This window comes from Ursus maritimus, unplaced genomic scaffold (genome assembly GCF_017311325.1).
Source record: "Ursus maritimus isolate PB19 unplaced genomic scaffold, ASM1731132v1 scaffold_23, whole genome shotgun sequence".
Classification (NCBI taxonomy): Eukaryota; Metazoa; Chordata; class Mammalia; order Carnivora; family Ursidae; genus Ursus; species Ursus maritimus.
The window spans coordinates 41428655-41451202 of NW_024424786.1; the positions used below are offsets into that span (position 1 = coordinate 41428655).

The 22548-nt window shown below is 40.6% G+C and overlaps 1 protein-coding gene across 1 annotated transcript in view; it reads left to right on the plus strand.

Moving 5' to 3' along the window:
• Positions 1-5384: 5384 nt before the first annotated feature.
• The window catches only part of CUNH11orf80 (chromosome unknown C11orf80 homolog), a 98900-nt gene continuing 81736 nt past the window's right edge, over positions 5385-22548 (plus strand). Inside the window, exons 1-3 of the mRNA XM_040639488.1 lie at positions 5385-5461; positions 7527-7668; positions 12575-12628. Coding sequence (XP_040495422.1) covers positions 5432-5461; positions 7527-7668; positions 12575-12628 — 226 coding nt within the window. The 5' untranslated portion in view covers positions 5385-5431. The remainder of the gene's footprint in view (positions 5462-7526; positions 7669-12574; positions 12629-22548) is intronic.

A 22548-nucleotide genomic window follows, 5' to 3' on the forward strand; every position in this document is an offset into this window, starting at 1 on the left:
CTAGCTAGTGTACAAAGCACAGGACATCTGTAATACAATCATTCAGGCCAGGTCTGAACCACTGTGACAAGTTAACAATAACAATCCTGCGTATTCCCCTCTGCCCTCTATAAAGGGATTAGATGACTTCTCTGTGGTTTCAAAGAGCAGAGCTGGGACCAATGGGTGGAAGATCCAGTGGGGGAGTTTCAGCTCAATATAATGAAAAACTCCCTACCAAACCACTGCTGTCCAAAACTGGAATGGGTCGCCTCTGAGGCGGCAAATTTCCCAACATGAGATATTCAAGTAAAAGTGAGATATCAACTTGTCAGGACTGTTGGAATGACTATTACATAAAATAGGGAGGTGAATTAGGGCAGTGTTTCACAACCCGAAGCACACAAAATACATTGTGCAAACTAGATCAGTTCTCTACCTTGGATACCAGGAAGGCGTTGAGGAAGGAGGTAGAGAGAGGCTGTCAAGAGGAGGGTTGGGGATAAAGGAAATGAATTGGAAAAAAAAAATTGATCCTCAGGTTGGGAAATACTAGATTAAATGACGTCTAAGATTTCCTCTAATTTAAAGATTCTAGGGGCACCTGGCTGGCTCAGTTGGTAGAGCACGCAACTCTTGATCTCGGGGTTGTAAGTTCAGAGCCCCACATTGGGTGGAGACATTACTTAAAAATAAAAATAAAAAAAACCAACTTAAGAAAATAAAGATTCTAAGACTCTCAAATTGTTTCACAGATGTTATTTTAACTATATTCCTGGGATAATTTTCCTATTTTAGTTGAGGAACACTGGAACATAACACCGAAAGTGAGTGGTAAAATAGGAAAAGAATTTAGACATGCTCACCCTTTTAGACTTTTGATCCCACAGCCTCTTTTCAGCTGGTGAGAAGGGAAGTTGAAGAAAGAGAAGATAATAGTGGCCTTAAAGCTAGAATGGATGAAATCAAGTCAAATTCAGAGATCAGGAGAAAATCAGCCCCACCACGGCTCCCTATTACTAGCTTTAAAGACTCCACACACTGGCATGCCTGGTAAAGTCCTTAGAGTACCGTAATCAGACAAAGACGGAACCAAGACTAAACATGTGGAGCCAGTTTCCTCTTTAATGTGGCTTCTAGAAGAATCTTTTTCCCAGTTAGCCTACCTGTCTTTCAAATAAAGTTGATCATCTGGCTTTTGGATCGATGGATTCACTCAGCCATATGCGACCAGATTACACTGCTGTTTCCATTCCTAAGGCTTCTATGCTACAAAGAACACCTCCCATCCAGGACATCACCTAGCGGGACAAATCCAACCCTGCCTAGAGAGAAAGTTAAAAGCCAGTTAGAGAGCAGAACAAGCTCTGTGATATAGATTTTATTGGTTATCAAGGAAGAGTAGAAATTAGTCATTAACAGGGAAGGAATGAAATCTCCTGGGCTGGCCCAGGAACCTATTACTGATGGATGAGAAATCAGACTCTGCATATAGGGAGAGCGTTAGCCAGGAAAACCAGGAAGCTGTCTGGTATCACAGTCAGTCATTCTAAGAAGTAGAGGAAGAAAACAGGGAAAAAGGGTGAAGAAAATAATACTCTAGCTATACAAACTCTAGTATTGTCTTGGGGGAGAGTCGTTCCTTTGCCCATAAGTCTTAGGATGAGGAAGGACAAATGGTGTAGTCCAAGAATTGGCACAAAAGTCAGCACCACTATGGCCACCAGTGCCCCCACAACCTAACATACCTCTGTGGGAACATCCCTGTCTGACCCCGGGTAGGAAAGCAGAGGGAGGTGAGGAGAGAAGCTGCCCCAGATTCTGTGCTCCAGGTGGAGGAGGCCTCAAGAAGGTGAAGGGATGAGCTAATCTGAGCTTCCTGGCCCCATTTCCAAGGATGTGATTAGTGGAGAGGCACCTGGGACCTGCTCCATTTCAGGAAACCCGGTTATGGGAACTGGTGGGGGACAGACTTGGCTCAGGACCCGAGAGATGCAGTTAACCCTTTCTTTTTTTTCTTTTTTTTTTTTCTAAAGATTTTATTTATTTATTCGACAGAGATTGAGACAGCCAGCGAGAGAGGGAACACAAGCAGGGGGAGTGGGAGAGGAAGAAGCAGGCTCCCAGCAGAGGAGCCTGATGTGGGGCTCGATCCCATAACGCCAGGTCACGCCCTGAACCAAAGGCAGACGCTTAACCGCTGTGCCACCCAGGCGCCCCAACAGTTAACCCTTTCTTATTGTGTGTATGGGAAACAGCCTTTTAAAATAGTTTCCCAGGGGGAAAGAAACTTCTCAAATGGATTTAGTTTTGCATCAGCCTCATAAGGGGTCCACAGGGATATTTTCCACTTAAGTTCCCATGGTCAATCTCTTCAGGGCCTTTGAATGCTCTAGGGGCAGCCTGAGAGCAAGGCAGACCTAAGAGGTGTCTAGGAATGATATACACAGAGAGGGCACATTCAAAAGGGAAAGGCAGCTCAGCAATTCCTAAAATGTCACTGTTCACCTGGTAGTATTTCTTAGGATGCTCTTGGTTCCACTTAAATCCTTGGGTTTGGGTCAGAATCAACCTGGGGCTCTTTAGACGGGGTCTCTTCTATCCAGAAAGGGGATTTCTTCTCAGAATAAACAGGATGTTCAAAGCAGACATGCAACAGTATTCTAAATACTGAGGTGGGTGCAGGAATGCAAGCGGAATTAATATACCACTAAGTCTAAGGACTGGGGATAACTGGCCCCCTGAAGACACTGATAATAAGACCCTGAACACAAGGGCTGAAAATGTCCAGAGCAGCATCCAAAAGCTCCTTGGCTGACCTGGCTGACTAAGGTGACTTTAACCTTGGGCAGGTCACTTAATTTCTTTGGACCTCAAATTTCATCTACTGAAGATAATTGATAACCTCTACAGTCCCTTCTGGCTCTGACATTCTATTGCTCTGAGGATGGGGTCTGAGTAAGAACAATTTTAAAAATGTGGGGTTCAATAGTATATTAGTTACTAGAACCCAAGCAGGATGGGTTAGGGAAGGGTTGGGAGCTGTGGCTCATTCAAACCTTAGTTTGTGGGAGAGAAGGGCATCTGAATTCATTGGGTCCTTAGTTTTTGAATGGGGGGGACTGGCTTTTCATGGCAACGTTACTGTTCCCATACTACAGAACTCTGAGACAAGCAATCACATCCAGGTGGGAGATGCACTGGGTAGCTGTAGGGGAGTGGAAAGAGGTGTTAAGAGATGTTGTTTGTTTCAGATTCTGGCCCTGCCATGTACAGCTCACTGTCATACAACCTCTTAATGGAACCTCATCTTCATTTTTTATAAAACAATGATAACACCTTCCATACAAAGTTGGGAGGATTACTTAAGACAAATAAGAAAAAGTGAAGACCACTTAGCACAGAGTAGAAGCCCACCAAATGTCAAGCCTGCATCAAACCTTGCCTAAAGGGGGCACCTGGCTGGCATCGTCAGTTGAGCACGGGACTCTTGATCTCAGGGTTATGAGTTCAAGCCTCATGTTGGGTGTGGAGCCTACCTTAAAACAAAAACAAACAAACAAACAAACAAAAAACAAGCTTGCCTAACTGCAAGGGTTTATAGGATGATAGTCCTGATGGCAGGCCCTCTTATCAAAGGCTCCCTTCCTCACTTCTGTCTACACCTAGTATGGAAGGTGGCTGTGTCTTTGGCCTCCTCTGACTCTAGGATGGTGCTGGGTGTTCCACTGCATGTTCATCCCTGACACTCACTCCAAGGCCAAGGGCTGGAAGCCAGGACAACCAACTCATCTGAAGTACCTCTACATTGGCAACTGTTCCTCTGCCCTTCATTCCCAATGCCACTCTCAAGGTGGGGCATTTCCTGCTGAACCAGAACTCTCTATGGGAAATACATTGAAGAGCCATCCTCAGCGCCTTGGTTCCTCACCCACGGATAATGAGTATAGTGAAGATAATAAGTATCTCATAGGATACTTGTGAGAGTGAAAAAACTTGTGTAAAGAGCCAGGGGTGTCAGACAACATGCAGTCATTCAATAAATGTGAGCTCCCCTCTCCTTGGCAACTCCTTTGCCTAAAGGAGCACTGGAGAGAGAGAAGAGGCAGGCTCCAATGATTCCCCGAATGCCAGCTCTCTTATCAAGTCTGAGATGGTTTTATGATGAATTTTCCAGAAATAAAAATCTCCTTTCTCCGGTAGGCCTACCTGTGAGCAACTGAGATGGAGAGGGTGGTCAACGGGTGCCCAGCATGGACTGGCCAAGGCTATGATTCAGGTCTCAGCAGACATGTTCTTTGGAGTAGCACCAAGGCTGTACACTGGATGGGTACTCTGCCAGCTCCCCCATCTGTTCTGTCCAAGCCTGGCTTCTTGGAGCTGGGGTGGAAGAATTTCCCCTGAAGGAAAGCAGCCAACACCCTGTCCCACCCTTCTCCTTGGGCAACTCTTTGCCACACAGGAATCTCTCTCACCTGTTTTCTTTCAGCTGCCTGAGGAACCAGCTGCCAGGTTATCAGTTTGGGCTCAAGCCTCCGCTCGCCTCGTCGGTCCCTCCCTCAACCTGCCCGGAGTCCAGCGGCCGGTCTGGACTAATACCTTCCTTCCAGCTGGGAGCACTCTCTGAAAACCCCAGAGCGTGTCCTGTCTGCTGGAGCCCCGGAAAGCCACCTCCTGCCGTTGGCATATTTAGAGCAGAGCCAAACGTGGGGGCGGGACCTAGTCCCTGGCTGGGGCGCTTCCAGGTCCTGCCTAGAGCTGGCCAGGCACCTTGAGATTAGGCTGGGGACATGCTTGGGGCAGGTTGCCAGATAAAATACAGGACGCCCAGTTTTGAATTTCAGATGAGCGAATAATTTTTAAGTATACGTATGTCCCAAATATTTCATGGGATATATGTATAATTTTTTTTTTAATCTGAAATTCAATTTTAACTGGTCCGTCCTGTATTTTTACTTGCTAAATCTGGGAACCAGAGGTTGGCCTAGGGCACTTGGGGTAGCCCCCGCAGGAGGTGAGACCGCTTGGGAGCCAAGAACCCGCTTGGGGATCCCGCACCGGGCCCCAGCAGCTTCTCCCGGCTGAGGGCTGCACCTCGGCGGGACCGTGGGAAAGTCTCTTTCCGGAGGAAGGAGAGTCTTGGCCTGGCCTCATTCCCGCTCGCCTCGAGCTTCAGTCGCCGCCCGCGGGTTCTCCTGAGCCCGGCGGCCCGCCCACCCGTCCGCCCACGGGCCCTCGCGAATCCCGGCACCTCCCCACCGGTCCTGGCAAGCCCCGGCGGTTCGCGGCCTGGGGGGCGGTGCGGCGCGAAGTGCGCAAGCGCAGCGGGCCGGTGGGCGGGGCGCGCGCGCGCGGGCGGGAAGAACGCCGAGCGCCCGGGCGTGGGCGCCCGCGGAGGTCGACGTCAGGGGTGACAGCCGGCGGTGGGCGTCGCTACTGCTGCCCCCGCGCCATGGAGCGCACGGCCGTGGCAGTCTGCGAGGTGATGCCGGGGAGGGAGAGAAAACAGACAAGGACACTCTGGGAAGGGTTTTGTGAGGGGCCCGCGAAGTTTGGGCAGAGGGGTCTGGCGGTGCCTGAGGTGGGAATGAGGTGATTCGGTGAAAGCCCGCCGGCCGCACACGGGGCTGTGGGGAGCAGATGAGGGAGCGCTTGGAACATGCCCTCGGTTGGCGGGACGCCCCGCTTGACAGCCCAGAAAACCGAGGCCCGGGAGGCTGAAGTGTTTGCCAGGCGTTAGCGGACCAGGTTAGGGCCCAGAGACCAGCCTGGGGGCGCCGAGGGGGCGCGCAGTAAGGACAAATGGGCAGCCCCGGGCGGAAGGCGAGACCAGTGCGGGCGAAGTGGGAGTGAGGGAGAGTCGCTTGCAGCCGGCGGGTGGGCCACGGCGTGGGGCGCATTCCTGGGGCGGCCCCGAGCTGTCGGATGGTAGATGGCTGCGGTGCAGAGGCCTCCCCCGGTACCGACCACCCTGCGGACCGCAGAAGTTTCCTGCTCTGGAGGGTGGGACGGAACGGCAGCCACGCCACGTGGGTTCAGCCGTGGCAGCGCCCTCACAGCCGCGGCAGCGCCCTCACAGCCGCCACCTGAGCGAATTTTTAGCCGCTGGTGTTGTAAGGGGTACTAGACAGAAAAACTGCAGGCCAGACGGGGTTGACCTACCTGACGGTCCTCTTGCTTCCTTCGTTATCCTCAAAGAAAGTTGGAGGATTCGATTTTACAGACAGACGCTAGGCTAGAACCCAGAGCTTCTGACTCCCATGCCAGTCAGTGTTCTTTTCTCAACTGCTCTCTCACGGATAAAGACACTACGGGAAAATCTTAACGGAGGGGAGCGCACTGCGTCAGAGGATGTGTGAAGGAAAGTGTTAGATTGTAGGAACGTCTGGAAACCATTTTTATCAACTCTGGTACACTTTAGGATCTTCATTCCCAAGTTGTCTTACTGAGATCTCTTTGCCTTTAAGAAAAGGGGTGGTAATTTTCCCTATGGTACCTTACTCAGTGTGAAAGTGAGAATGTACTTTCATAAGTAATGGAATTAAATACAGTATATTTTAAATTTGTCTCATCAAGATTGAATGATTTATCTAGACATCTTGGAAATCTTAAAACAAAATATTGTGTGCAGTCTTCACTGCAGATGAACTTATTTGAAATAAAAGCTAATGTCTATTAAGCATTTACTATTATATATGCAAGGCACCGTGTTAATCACTTTGCTCTTAATTTTGTTTACATTTCACAGCAGCCATACCTGGTAGTTTTGTCCTCATTTTGGTAAATGAGGAAGCTGGGGTAGAGAGGAGTTAAATAACTTGCCCAAGATCACGTGGCACATCAGGGATTCAAACCCAGGCATCTTCCTCCAAAGCCAGCGTTCTTTTTTTTTTTTTTTTTTAAGATTTTTATTTATTTATTTGACAGAGAGAGAGAGAGACAGCTAGCAAGAGAGGGAACACAAGCAGGGGGAGTGGGAGAGGAAGAAGCAGGCTCCCAGTGGAGGAGCCTGATGTGGGGCTCCATCCCAGGACTCCGGGATCACGCCCTGAGCCGAAGGCAGACGCTTAATGACTGAGCCACCCAGGCACCCCCAAAGCCAGTGTTCTTAACTAGTGTTCTGATACTCAGAAATGATGATTTAATGAAAAGTAAAGATGATTCATAACCAGATGCCGGTCTTATTCATAATCTTCATGCTGCTTTTTACTTGGGGAGAAAAAAAGAAACAGGAAAAACAAACTCCCACTTAATTTTTCCAAATTATTATTTCCAGATGAATTTACCCTTTGAATAAAGAATTTATTGTCTCCATTTCCTGTCTTGTGGGGCATTGTGTTAATTTCCTATGTCTCCTTTCTTATGTCACTTTTCTAGTTATTTTTTCTGTGTAGACACAATGCTTTGTTCTGAACAAAATGTAAGCCTGACATTTCACAAAAAATATTATTTTTTGGAAATTAGGATTGTTAACTCAACTGTGTCATATAAATTTGATATTACCATGATTTCTAAAGAATTCTTTCTTTGAATTGTGCCCTTTTCAGATTTTGAAATATTTAATAATTCACTGGAAGTGTGAAACAGCAGGAACATCAAAAGGAGCATTGCTAGAAGGACAGATAGTGATTTCCATGGAAGCATTAAATTCTAAGCACCAGGCAAATACTCTTCATTGTGTAACAACTAGTAAGTAGAGGAAGAAATATTGATTTTGTCTTTGTTTTGTTATGATTTATTATAGTTAATTTAAAAATTTAAGTTAGTCATAATCTTTTATCATGTTATCACTCCAGGGTTGTTCCATAGTTTAAAAACTTAAATAATTATGTAATAAGTATCTGGTGATAGATTTACAAATATGTTATATAGGAAAGGGGAGTACAATGACTGTTATCAAAGGATTATTTATTTTACAGGCTTAAGAATTCTCAGAAACAATCTCCTTCTTGCTCTTGGTTTTAACCTCCTCTTTCACACAAAATTATATTATATTGACTTTTATCTCCTTTTACATGTCCAGCCTTTGGTAGTTGGAAGAAAGCCAAAAAATAAAAGAAGAGGAAAAGAAATAAAATGAAGAATGATGCATACTTTAATAATTCTAACTTGCAGTTAGTTTGAAAATAAACCTTTTCCATTTGGCTCTTATTCTCTCATTGTTTCTGCCTACACTCTTGGGGGAAAGCTGATGCATTGAGTGTCCCTGGAACAACGAATTTTCTTGAACTTTTGAAGTGATAACTTTTTTGTTTGGTTGTGTGTGTGTGTGAGAGAGAGAAGAGAGGTGTGTGAGAGAGGAGAGTGTGTGTGTATATCTGTCTGTAGGTTTACTGAAGGATACGTTGGGATGAAGTTGTCCCGTCAGCCTTAGAGGAGTCATCTTGAGTCCCAGCTGAGACAGAATAGTACTTTAGGCTCTACAAGACATTGTGTCACTGAACTGGAATGCCCTGCCATCTCTTTGGGTACCTAGCAGTAAACATCTTTGAGAGAGATATGATAGGTTGGTTTGCTGTTACTGTGCATGAACTCCATTCTGAGTTCCCACCATTCATAAGAGGGTTTTGGTTAGCTAGATGGCTAGGGTGATGCTGGTCTGTATATGGTTGTGTTAGTTTATGCATTGATTCTAATCCAATAAACTGGCCAAGGTAGCAGGATTGATTTCACTGAAAGCAGAGGACTTGAGCCATAGTAGCTTTTGGCAAAAAAACCCAATTCCATAGGCATTTTGAACCCATGTGAAATACAAGGGCCTTTCTCTTCTCTTTATTGTCTTTATTGTCTCTGATCTTTAATAATTTTCATAATTTTTTGGTAGAAGGAAGGGTGATAAATGTTTATCATAAAACATTCCAACATTACAGACACGTATATTATGGAAAGTGAGACTTTCTAGTCATTTCATCCCTTGAGATAATTATTAATTAACGTTCAATATGCATTCTGCTAGGTATTTCTATGTGTAAATTCATAGCCTCTCACCAGGTAGAGAAAAAGCCAGATTGCAAGTGTTCTGGGATGGAGGGGTAAGAGAGATATCTCAGCATTCAGTCTTTATATTCATTCAGGCCAGTTATTTTTAATACAATTTTGGTCCTCAACACAAAAATCCATGCTTCTTCCTTCTCAAAGAATAACCCTTCCCCCACTCCCCGCCAAGGTTAGGAAGGGTCAGTCCCTAGAATGCTGAGTGGAGGAAAGAATCTAAAGATCTGACTACTTCTTAAATTCATTTTTTCAACTAACTCTCCTTATTTTAGCTCCCACCTCACCTCTAATTCCAGAAGTTTCTGATTCTACCATTCCTGAGTCTTTGGGGGATTTTGTTGCATCATTTGGGTTGTTTCTTGGCTTTTCCCTTTTCTGGATTATAATTCAATTTCTAAGGTCCCCTAAATCCTATCCCTAGTGCTTTTGCTTTTCAGTTTCTAGAATTTTACTATCATCATCTTTGTTTCTTCTCTGTCCTTCTGGGTTTATTCCTCTAAAAAATACCCCTTCTATTGTTTTATTGCAGTTTCAGGTGGTAGTAAAAATAATGGGTATGTTTAATATGCCATCTTTTTTTTTCTTAAGAGTTTTTTATTTTATTATTTTATTTTATTTTTTAAAGATTTTTATTTATTTATTTGACAGAGAGAGAGACAGCCAGTGAGAGAGGGAACACAAGCAGGGGGAGTGGGAGAGGAAGAAGCAGGCTCCAAGCGGAGGAGCCCGATGTGGGGCTCGACCCCAGAACGCCAGGATCACGCCCTGAGCCGAAGGCAGACACCTAACGACTGAGCCACCCAGGCGCCCCTATTTATTTATTTTAGAGACAAGAGTTAGAGAGAGAGTTAGTGGGGGAAGGGCAGAGAGAGAGAGAATCTGAAGCAGGCTCCACACCCAGCATGGAGCCCCACATAGGGCTCGATCTCATGACTCTAATCAGCATCATGACCTGAGCTGAAACCAAGAGTCTGATGCCTAACCAACTGCCACTCAGGTGCCCCTCAGTCTGCCATCTTTACTTGAAAGTATGAAGTGGTGTGTTTGGTATGAAATCTCTGATGATGAAAAACTGTGTGTTAGTTATCTAGGGCTGCTATACCAACGTACCACAAACATAAAATAAATTTATTCCCTCACAGATATGGAGGCCAGAAGTCCAAAATCAAGGTCTAAGTAGAGTTGGTTCCTTCTGGAGACTCTGAGGGAGGAATCTATTCCATGCCTCTCTCTTTGCCCCTGTAGTTGCCAGCAAGCTCTTGGTGTTGACTTACAGGCATATCACTCCAGTCTCTGCCTCTACCTTCACGGGATAGTCTCTCTCTGTGTTTATCTGTGTCTGTGTCTCATGTAGGCTTCTTAAAAGGACACCAGTTGGATTTAGGTCCACTCTAACCAGTATGACCTCATCTTAATTTGATTACATTTGTGAAGACCCTATTTCCAAATAAAGACATATTCACAAGTACTGGGGCTTAGTTCTTCAAAATCTCTTTCAGAGGCACAAAATTCAGCTCACAACACCAGCAAATTTTATTACTTGAATGATCCATCTATGAGAAACTGAGAGATCACTATATAGTTTTTTCATCAGTAATTGTTGAAGTCTTTAACATATTGTTTATTGCAGTGTTTTTCATAGTGTGCTACAGTGTGTTTATATGAGTTATGAAGAAGGAGTTATGTAGTCATATAAATTTGGGGAATGCTGGTTAAAATCAAACGAGGGATGCCTGGGTGGCTCACTTGGTTGAGCAACCGACTCTTGATTTCGTCTCAGGTCGTGATCTCAGGGTTGTGAGAATGAGCCCTGCTTTGGTGAGTGAGCCCTGTTTTACAAAAAAGTCTCTGTTATCTTTGAATTTGAAGGATAGCACTTTATTACTTTAGTACAGAGACATTAGAAGTATAGCTGAAAATTGGGGGCTCTAAGGGGTGTGGAGCAGGCAGGATAATTGCTCTTTGAGTACGTTCACCAAAAGTGACTCATTCTCAACAATTGTTGATATGGTAGTTAAAATTAAAAAAGGATGTTTGAGGAAACAGTGTGACATACGCAATTGAAAAACATGATGAAAACACTGTGAGATATATAGGTTGTATTTTTGTTCTTATTAATGTCCAACTCCTCACTAATCACTAGTATAGGCCTGCCATCACCTGCCATCCCTGTCCCAGTGACCCACACTCCTTAAGTTAGAACCAGTGTAAGCCTGTGAGGAATGTTAAGAAAAAAGAGATGATTATCTTTTTTTTTTTTTTTAAGATTTTATTTTTTATTTGGCAGAGCACAAGCAGGTCCTTGGTGGAGGGAGAGGGAAAAACAGGGAGGCTCAGCAGGGAGCCTTATGTGAGGCTCCATCCCAGGTCTCCGGGATCACGACCTGAGCTGAAGGCAGATGCTTAACTGACTGAGCCACCCAGGCACCCCGAGATGATTGTCTTTTATTGAATATTCTGTGCTACTTGGGCTCAGGCCTTTTGAAATACCATTTGTCTAGAATCATTCAAAATCTGGAAATGTAAAGTCCTGCTCCTAATAGCATTTCAGTAGAACTTTGTGATGATAGAAATGTTCTATATCTGTGCTGTTCAGTACAGTAGCCATTAGCCACACTTGGCTAATGACCACCTAAAATATGGCTAGTGTGACTGAGGAATCTTATTTTTCATTTAATTTAATTTAGCTAAATTTAAGTAGCCACATGTATCTAGTGACTACTGTATTTAGACAGCACACATTTAGAGAATGGTGTTGCCTGTCACTGTAGTTCTCAACCTTTATTCTCAACCTTTATCCCCTGCCTGAGGAATACACATTTCTAGAGGGATAGACATGTTTTCGTTGGTTCCTGTGGCAGTGATTCTTAGATTCTTAACTGTGAGTTAACCCTCTTGGAGAGAGATGTTCAATTTAGAAAAAGTCTCTAGGTGGTTCTGATCTTTTCTCCCTCTTAGGTGCCTGCTTCCTTCCTCACCCTCTTCCCCTGAAGAATCATTGCTCTAGAGGCACCTGGCTGGCTCAGTCAGTTGAGCATGTAACTCTTGATCTCAGGGTTGTGAGTTTGAGCCCCACGTTGGAGGTAGAGTTTACTTAAAAAAAATTAAAAAAAGATTGTTGGTCTAAATGTTCTGATGTTCAGAGTTAGAACTCTAGGTATGAAGAATTCTTACCTGATAGTCTAATATTTTCTACTAGAGAGGAAATTGTTTAAAAGAAGGGCCAAAATTTTTAATTGAATCTTATACTGGAATATGGGTTATTGGCATGATATATTCTGATTACTAGCTACAGTTTGCAGTCTTCCTATAATCCTTTCCTCTCAGGAATGATAATACCTAAGGAAGCAGTCCTGGTATTGAATATAGGTGAAAAGACTTGCCATTTAGTTCTCATCTCTAAGAAGTTATTCTGCTACCAGAGAGTCATTGTAGCCTGATAATGCTGCTTTGGTGCCTGCATTTTTAGTAAATTCATTACAGAGTGGTCACCTTGTTTATGTTCTGTATCTATAAACAGTATTTTTAGGCTCCCATTAGATTCTTTAGATAAAATCTGTTTAATTGTTTGTGATATTTCTTTGTATTCTGTTTCTTACAGTTGCTTCTGCAGGAAGCATTTATGGTGGTTTGGTTCTCAAGAAGTTCCTAAAAGGTAAAGATAGAATTACTTTACTTTCATGAATTAAGTCTCTTCCTGGCAGTGAATTTGGTATTTTCTAAAACAGTCAAACTGAAAGATAGCGTTGCCAGATTTAGCAAATAAAAATACAGGATGCCCACTTAAATTTTAACTTCAGATAAACAATGAGTAATTTTGTAGTGTAAGTATGTTCCATGCAATATTTTATCCTGTATTTTATCTGGCAATCCTACTGAAAAATGATCTATGAAATTGTATAGATATAGGAATGAACAAGATACGTAGGTCTCTATAGCTTCTCTGAATACTCTGAATACAACCTCAGACAAAATTATCCCAGATATAAAATAAAATTTTGGGTAAAGTATTTGTTTCCATCTACCTCAAAGAAATAATGTGTGGAGAAGGCTTTACTGTAAAATTTTTTTGCAAGTATTAATACCGCATTCCACATGCTGAGGTTGGTATGGTTTAGGAGCTTTTGGTGACCTTAGTTTTAGTTCTTTCCTTTGCCTTGAGAATAATCTAAATCAAAAGGACATACATTTATGTTAAGAAGATCAAAATGATCTGAGAACTGTTGTGCTTTCATATTTATATTGTGTAGTTGTGTGGTTTGTAAATTATCCAATGGGCCTGTCTTTTCCTAATGTGTGGTTAATTTACAAATTTTACAAAATAATTTTGAAAAGAAAACTTCTCCAACTAAATTTGGAATATAAGTAGATTGTGGTTTTTTTTTTTAACTGTACATTTGTCATTACTTTAAGAAAATGTGCTGTGTGTTAAATATGGAAACAAAAAACTACATTAGAGCAGTGTAATATTATAAATGTTTATGAAATGTATTGCCATTGGACTACTTATTTTACCATTGAACTTTAAAAAATGGCAGCGTTCCTTAGTGCTTTTTAAAAAGGCAATCAATTAAAAATTTTATTTAGATCCACATTTCCAGTAACCCAATTCCTGCATAAACCAAAGTACCTTCCTTTATCTTGGTCGTATCAAAGAATAAGAAGAAATTATTTTTGCAACTCACAGGATGAGTGACTCTAAGGACATAAACATATAGGAGATAATTTTGCCTTTTGGAACTTCTTTTTTGAAGTAATTTTTATTTTTTTAAAGTTTTTATTTAAATTCCAGTTAACGTACGGTGTAATATTAGTTTCAGGTGTACAATTTAGTGATTCAGCATTACATACAACACTCAGTGCTCATCGCACTAAGCGCACTCTTTTTTTTAAAGATTTTATTTATTTATTTGAGATAGAGAGTGACAGAGCACAAGTGGAGGTCAGAGGGAGAGGGAGAAACAGGCTCCTCGATCCCAGAACCCTGGGACCATGACCTGAGCCGAAGGCAGACGCTTAACTGACTGAGCCACCCAGGTGCCACCCCCACCCCCACCAAGTGCACACCTTAAGTCCCATCACCTATTTTACCCATCCCCCCACCCACCTCTCCTCTGGTAACCATCAGTTTGTTCTCTTCTTGTTCTCTTTAGTCTGTTTCTTGGTTTATCTCTCTCTTTTTTCCTCTCTGCTCATTTATTTTGTTTCTTAAATTCTATATATGAGTGAAATCATATGGTATTTCTCTGACTTATTTTGCTTAGCATAATACTCTCTAGTTGAATCCACATTGTTGCAAATGGCAAGATTTCATTCTTTTTTATGACTGAGTGATATTCCAGTGTGTGTGTGTGTATACATATATATACATATTTGTGTGTATGTATATATATATACACGTGTATATATATATACACGTGTATATATATATGTACATATATATACACATACGTACATACACACACACACACACACACACATACATATAGGCCATATCTTCTTTAGCCATTCATCAGTCAATGGACATTTGGGCTATTTCCGTAATTTGGCTATTGTAGATAATGCTGCTATAAACATTGGGCTGTATGTATCCCTTTGAATTAGTATTTTTGTATCCTTTGGTAAATACCTAGTAGTGCAGTGGTTGGAGCATAGGGTAGTTGTATTTTTAACTTTTTGAGGAACCTCCATACTCTTTTCCAGGGTGGCTGTACCAGTTTGTTGAAGTAATTTTTAGTTTAAGCATGGGGATTTAAAAGTGTTTGCTTGCTAAATTAAGGGTCATCAGGTATATTTCCCTTTGCCTTTGAAATTGTCTTAGCCCTCTGAATCTACTTTCTGGTAGTCTGAATCCTGGATATTTTAAAAAGATTTTATTTATTTATTCATTTGAGGGAGTGGAGGGGGAGGAAGAGAGAGAGAGGGACAAGTGGATTCTGCACTGAGTGCAGAGCCCAGCACAGGGCTAGATCCCACAACCCTGAGATCATGACCTGAGCAGAAACCAAGAGTTAGATGTTTAACTGACTGAGCCACCCAGGTGCCCCTGTATCCTAGATTCTTAATTGACCTCAGCTTTTTGCTCTGTGATCCTAATTTTCTTTATTTCTTTTTAAAAATTTTTATTATTTATTTATTCATTTTTAAAAAAGATTTTATTAGAGAGCATGCACACGAGCCGGGGTGTGGGGAGGGGCAGAGGAAGAGGGACAAACAGACTCTACCAAGCAGGGAGCCTGATGTGGGCTCAATCCCAGGACCCTGGGACCATGACCTGAGTCAAAGGCAGACAGTTAACTGACTGAGCCGCCCAGGCCCCCTGATCTTAGGTTCTTCTTGGTGTGCACACATTTGAAATCAGTAATTGTGGAGGAAAAGTAATATCTATAACGAATACTCTGTGGAAGCTTGGGTAGAATGTTCTCCCTGTGGTAATCATCATAATGATGATTTATTGAGCATTAACTATACACTGAGCCTTGTGCTTGACATAGAGGGGTTACAGAGATGATCAAGACAGATTTGGTTTCTCCCCTTAGGCACATACCTAAGCTATTTTAATCACTTAATTCTACTGCCTCCCAAAGCCTATGTCTAGAAAAAAGGGAGAATCAGCTTATTGTCCTAGAGAATTTGCTCTGATTCTAAGACTTTTGGGAAACCTGAGTCCAGCTTTAAGAATCATGAGTTGACTGCCTCAAAACCATCTGTTCTATATATCAATCTTTAGTGCTCTTCTTTTTTGAATTCTGCCCTTTAGACGCAGAGTATGGAAAGATCATTCCTAATGCCACTGCTTTAGTTAATATGTGTGAAAGTGCTTTGAAAGAAGTGAAAATCCACATAAATAACAGGGAGTATTGTTATTATTAGCACTAAAGAGGAGATAGTAATATTTCCTGAAACATAAACCTATACTTACCACGCCTGTACAGTCAGTGGTCAGATTGTACATAATATAATTTCTTCAATTAATATTTGTGAAAGTGCTTTGAAAAAAGTGAAAACCTATGCAGATGCAAGGGAATAGTTTTATTATCACTGTTAATACCTGGAGAGAAGATATTGAGTTGAATTTAGGTTATGGAATAACCACCTGTTATTATGCTAATACAAAATTTAGACAGTTTGTGTCATGGTAACTTAGTTTTAATTTAATTATTTTAAAAGCTCACAGCAATTTTATGCATATTTATTTATCTCTTTTTATATCCTTGTGGTAAAATACAGGTGGCTAACTTTTTGTACAAAGAAGAGGTACTGCATATCAAGTACACAATAAAAATTGAGTCATTTGATCATAGTCAATCACATTTTAGTAGCCAACTTCAGCCTGTCTACTTTCCAGGCTCATAATACTAACCTCAGGTCAATAATGCTATTTATTTTTACTAATTAGTAACAAAAATGACTCAGTGAAACTCACAAAGGAAATTGTCCAAGTTTAAGATTTAAATCCCTTAGCTCCCTGGCTTATGCACCATTAATTACGCCTCTATTATTATCATTATTTATTTAGCATTCCTCTAACATTATTAACAAGCTGCTTTAAATTGGTCCATTCACAAATCTTTACACTGTTTAATTAGCCTCATTAGGAAGTCTTTGGTGGCTGATTCATGAACCATCAGATATCCAGATGTTAAAAAAAATTACTTATTATACAAAATGAATAGTATGCTTCTGAATTCACTTTATGTTCTGTTCTTTGCTTGGTTGATGTCTCTCAGTGCCTAAAATAAGGTGTGATCTCTCTTTGGGGAACTGTGCTGTTGTAGCCATCCAGCTTTAGTTTTCTTTACTCTTCAGTCTATTCTATCAGGATTGCATCAAGGTACTTTTTCTCTGGATCTGGAATACTTCAGATCAATTTGTATACAAACAGGCTCTTATTTTTGGGTGTTTTATTTATGTTGGATTAAGAAATAGTGACCAAGATAATCTCCCCATTTTATTTCCTCTCTAATGGTTTATGTTCTCTTTCTTGCTTGGTTTCTTCTCTGGTTCCTAACTATTCTTTTATCCAGAAAACCTTTAGTTGAACATATACCTTGCCACAGGAAGTCATAGGGAGAGGTAGCTCTGAAAATAAAATATAATGTGATAAGTACTATAATGGAGGTATGTATAGTCAAGGTGCTTCTTTGGTAACCTAGAGGATAGTCCTTAAAGTTCAGTCACCAATATATGCCTTTCTTCCATTCATTATTCTATATTATTATTCTATATTTACTTTGGATAGCTTTTCTACATTTGAAGTTTTAATATCATTTCTATGCTGATGAGACTTATTTTTTTCCTCTCTATCACTACCATGTTTCCAGCTTTGATTGTCAATTAAACTATTCCATTTGAAGGTTCCTTTGAAATATATGTGCAACATACCTAAAATGAGTTTCATTTTCTTGCAACTAACTTGCTCTGTAATGTCTCCATTTCTTTCAATGATACTAATATTCATAATTTTCCAGGCTTATAAATTTTGAGGTTTTTTAAACATTCTCTTTTTTCTTTTTTCCATTATCTAATCTGACTGAATTTTTGTTAATTCTCCTTTTATTGTATAGAATTATTATTTATTCAATTATATATAAATTTAAATATATCTTTAAGTTCCTATCTTGATGACTCCCAATTGCTTATTAGGATAAGACATCTCAGACCAGATGTGAGGTCTTCTGTCAACTAGAATAACTTTCGTACTTTGAAGGGTGATGTCCATTATATAGATAAATTCTTATGTGTTTAAAAATTCTCATTACTTCATATTAATATATGTATTGTTATTCTGCATGATATACTTATCCATTAATGTAGAAATTCATTTTATACCCATTTATATATATACTTATCCATTTATGTAGAACTGCTTCTATCATAAATATCTATCTGGCAAAACATGATGGTTTTAGTTTGTCCTTCTTGTCCAAATCTAGAAGCTACTTCCTATCATGTCCTTACTCTAGTGAAGAAAAGAAAAAAAAAAGAAAGGGTAGAAGATGAGGGAATATGAAAAAGGCCATGTTTATAGGTCCCTATTTTGCTGTTTCTTTCTTGTTTCTTCCATTCATATTATTTTGATTTCTGTTTTCTTTTTAATTACCTCCTCCTCATTCCCATGTTTATTGACATAATTTAACTCTTTTGTAAAATACAGTTTAACCAGTCATGTTCAAGTGTTCTTCCCAAATCAGAAAATTTACAGCCTTCTTTTTTTTCCATCAGAAGACTAGATAAGAGTATTAGCCCTTGAAAGTAGGGAAGACAGCTGTGCTATTGATGTATCGTTATATGATTGTGATAGTCTAGTTTTTGCCTCCTCTCTGTACTTCACCCTTTTTTTTTTTTTTTAAGATTTTATTTATTTTTTTGACAGAGATAGAGACAGCCAGCGAGAGAGGGAACACAAGCAGGGGGAGTGGGAGAGGAAGAAGCAGGCTCATAATGGAGGAGCCTGATGTGGGGCTCGATCCCACAACGCTGGGATCACGCCCTGAGCCGAAGGCAGACGCTTAACCGCTGTGCCACCCAGGCGCCCCTGTACTCCACCCTTTTGCTGTCAGGGAGAATTTACAAAAAAGTTTAGTTTAATTTTGTCCTTTTTGTTAATTGTTGTGAAAGGAAGTGGGGAGTCATGCTTTCTGTACATTAGGGAAATTGATGGGTCCAGGCTTGCTTATCAGTGAGTGAGAAATTCACAATGGTGAACTCTTGGATGTCTGACTTAATACATATTTTTAAATCTGAGATTCTCATATTCAAAGATTATCTATTATAATTTCATATCTTAGAAGATCAGCAACTCTAAGACTCAGTACTCATCTAACACTTTTTCCCCAGGAGCTCATTTTGTAGATGTGATCTCATTCATGCTCCAGAGGTAGGTCAGCATTATGTGTTATCATGATTTCTCTTTCCGAGATGAGGAAACTGAGCTTTACCTCAGCCTCATATATTAAGTTTAGAAGTAAGGGAAGAATTTGTGGGCTCGTAGGTCGTTGGTTACCCTGTGAGTCCACATTTAATCCTCAAACTTTTGATACGTCCTTAACAATTTCTTGCTGCTAAATTTGCATAACATGTGGCAAGATTTTATAAAGAGAAGATTGAAGATCAAGAGAAGTTAAAATATATGAATTTGTTGGGTTGCCTGTCTAGCTCAGTCTGTGGAACATGTGACTCTTGATCTCAGGGATGTGAGTTTGAGCCCCATGTTGGCTGTAGGGATTACTGAAAAAATGAATTTGTCTTCTTTTCCTTCCTTAATATTTCTTTACTCTTTTCCCTGTTAAATGTATCTAATCATACTTCATTATTGGGAATATGTTTAAGATTTGATATGAAGGGAAAGGAGATGGAAAGGACATGAACGTTGACATGTTTCTCTTCCTTTTGAGGTTGGGTAGGTAGAGGAGGAAGAAAAGGAGAGCTCTCAACATCAGAGATCCTGGAAGTTGGCTCATCCTCCAGGCAAGTGGCTTTTATTTAGTAGTTAGTGGGAGCTAGCCTGCATTGTACCTGCTTTGGCTTAAAATCCTTGAACTGTTGTTACCCTTCATTGTGTAATCAACTGGGCACATAGTGCTCCAACTCTGGCCTCTTGGGTTATCATATCCCTTTCATCTCTAGCAGACAGTGTTAGCAGCCTATGGCAGTGAATTTGGCTGGTATGGGAAGAAAGGACTTTTTGAATATTATTTCCTGAGTAGACTTTATGGTTACCCACTTAGCACATTTTAAAAAGTCATATGACACTCCATGTAACAGTTTACTCAAAATGGATCAAAGTTCTAGATATAAGAGCTAACACTATAAAACTCAGATGTAAATCTGAGTTTACATCTGAAAATACAGATGTAAATCTTCGTAGATAGGACATTTAAAGCACAAGCAACCAAAGGAAAAATAGATAAATTGGACTTTAGTAATATTAAAAACTTTTGTATTTCAAAGAACACTATCAAGAAAGTGAAAAGACAATAATTATGTGACGTGATGGAAGTGTTAGCTCAGGCTAAGGTGGTAATCATTTGGAACATATAAGTATCAGATTTTCAGGTTGTACACCTTAATGTTACACACTGTTATACATCAATTGTACCTCAATAAAACTGTGAAAAAATTTTAAAAAAAGAGTAGAGACAACTTACAGAACGGGAGAAAATATTTTCAAATCATGTATCTGATAGGAGTCTAATATCCAGAATACAAAAACAACTTTTACACCTCAACAATAAAATGACAACTAATTTTAAAATAGGCAAAGGATGTGAATAGATGCTTGTTACGAAGTGAAAATTCATATATTGAAGCCCTAATCCCCAGTGCAAGGGCATTTGGAGATGAGGCCTTTGGGAATTAATTAGGGTTAGATTAGGTCATGAAGGTGTGGCTTTTATGATGGGACTAATGGTTTTATAAGAAGAGTAAGAAAGAGAAATATCTCTCCCAAGTGCACCTACCCAGGAAAAACCATGTGAGGACACAGTGAGGAGGCAGCATGAAGAGAGCTCTCACTGGGAACTGAATTGCTGGCACCCTGATACTGGACTTCTTAGCCTTCAAATCTGTGTGAAATAAATTTTCATTGTTTAAGCCACCCAGTCGGTGGTATTTTGTTATGGCAGCCTGAGTAGATGAAGACAACATTTATCCATATAAATGGCTGATAAACCCATGAAAAGATGTTCAACATCACAGTTTTTAGGGAAATGCAAACCAAAACCATAATGAGGGGCGCTTGGGTGGCTCAGTTGTTTGAGCATCTGCATCTTCCTTCGGCTTGGGCCATAATCCCGGGGTCCTGGGATCGAGCACCGCATTAGGCGCCCTGCTCAAGTGGGGAGCCTGCTTCTCCCTCTCTCTCTGCCCTTCCTCCCCAATCATGTGTGCTCTTTCTCTTGCTCTGCTCTCTCTCTCAAATAAATAAAATCTTAAAACCGCAATGAGATACAACTTGATACCCGCTAGTATGACTGTAATAAAAAAAAGAAAATAACAAGTGTTGGCAAGGTTATAAAGAAATTGGCTCATACTTTGCTTGTAGGAATGTAAAGTGGTACAGCTGCTTCGGAAAAACAGTGTGGAAGTTCCTTGAAAAGTTAAACATAGAATTATCTTCACTCAGCAATGTCCACACAAAATATCATGCACTAATACTTATGGCAGCATTATTCATAATAGCCCCAAACTGAAAACAACACAAATGTCCATCAATTAATGGGCGAGATGTACTCTATCCTCACAGTGGAGAAGTATTCAGCCATTAAAAAAGAATGAAGTCTTGGTATATGTTACAACATGGATGAAAATTGGAAATATTATGCTAAGTGAAAGAGGCTGGATACAGAAGGCCACACATTGTATGATTCCATTTATATGAAATGTCTACAATAGGCAACTCTATAGAGACACATCCAAAGGAGATTAGTGGGAGGAGGGAGGAATGGGGAGTTAGTATTAGTGGGTATGAGTTTTCTTCTTGGAGTAATAAAAATGTTCTGGAATTAGATAGTGGTAATGGTTGTATAACCTTGTGAATGTACTGAAAGGTACTTAGAATAGTGAAATTTATGGTGTGAATTATATATCTGGTTTAAAATAATCCCCCCCAATGTTTATAGCAGTACTATCCACGATAGCCAAAATATGGAAAGAGCTCAAATGTCCATTGGCTGATGAGTGGTTAAAGATATGGTGTGTATACACACACACACACACACACACACACACACACACACAGGAATATTACTCAGCCATCAAAAAGAATGCAATCTTGCCATTTGCAACAACATGGATGGAACTAGACTGTATTATGCTAAGTGAAATAAGTTAGAGAAAGACAAATACCATATGATTTCACTCATGTGGAATTTAAGAAACAACACAGATGAACATAGGGGGAGGGAAGGAAAAATAAGATGAAAAGAGAGATGGAGGGTTAGAGACTCTTAACTATAGGGAACAAAGGGTTGCTGGAGGGGAGGTGGGTGGGTGGATGGCGGGTAAACAAGTGTTAGGCATTAAGGAGGGCACTTGTAATGAGCACTGGGTGTTATATGCAAGTGATGAATTACTGAATTCTACCCCTGAAACTAATACTACACTATATGTTAACTACCTTGAATTTAAATGAAATCTTGAGAGAGAAAAAAACCAAAAGAAGTGGTTATATGAAATTGAAGGTTTTTGAACTCTCATCTTCCCTTTTCTTCTCTCTTCTTTATAGTGACACTGCTTCTGGCCTCCCTACCCATGGTTAATTAACCACTTGGCACAGTATAATCCCCTGCTGCCTTAACTTTCTATCTTTCCTTTCTTAACAGTCTTCAAGCTTGGATAATTCCCACTGTTTGCTTTTTCCATTCTTATTTCCAAGCTGCCAGATGTTGCTAGTATAAATCATAATACTGGGCATTGGACACACTACAAATTTAAGCAGAATTTCTAACTTTATTAGGGTTGCTCAATAATTATTCTTTTATTTATTCTTTCATCTTTATTATCCTTTAATGTAATTACAGTAGTGTATGTTCCAACCTACCTGAACTCATCTAAACAAATTTCTTTACCTTC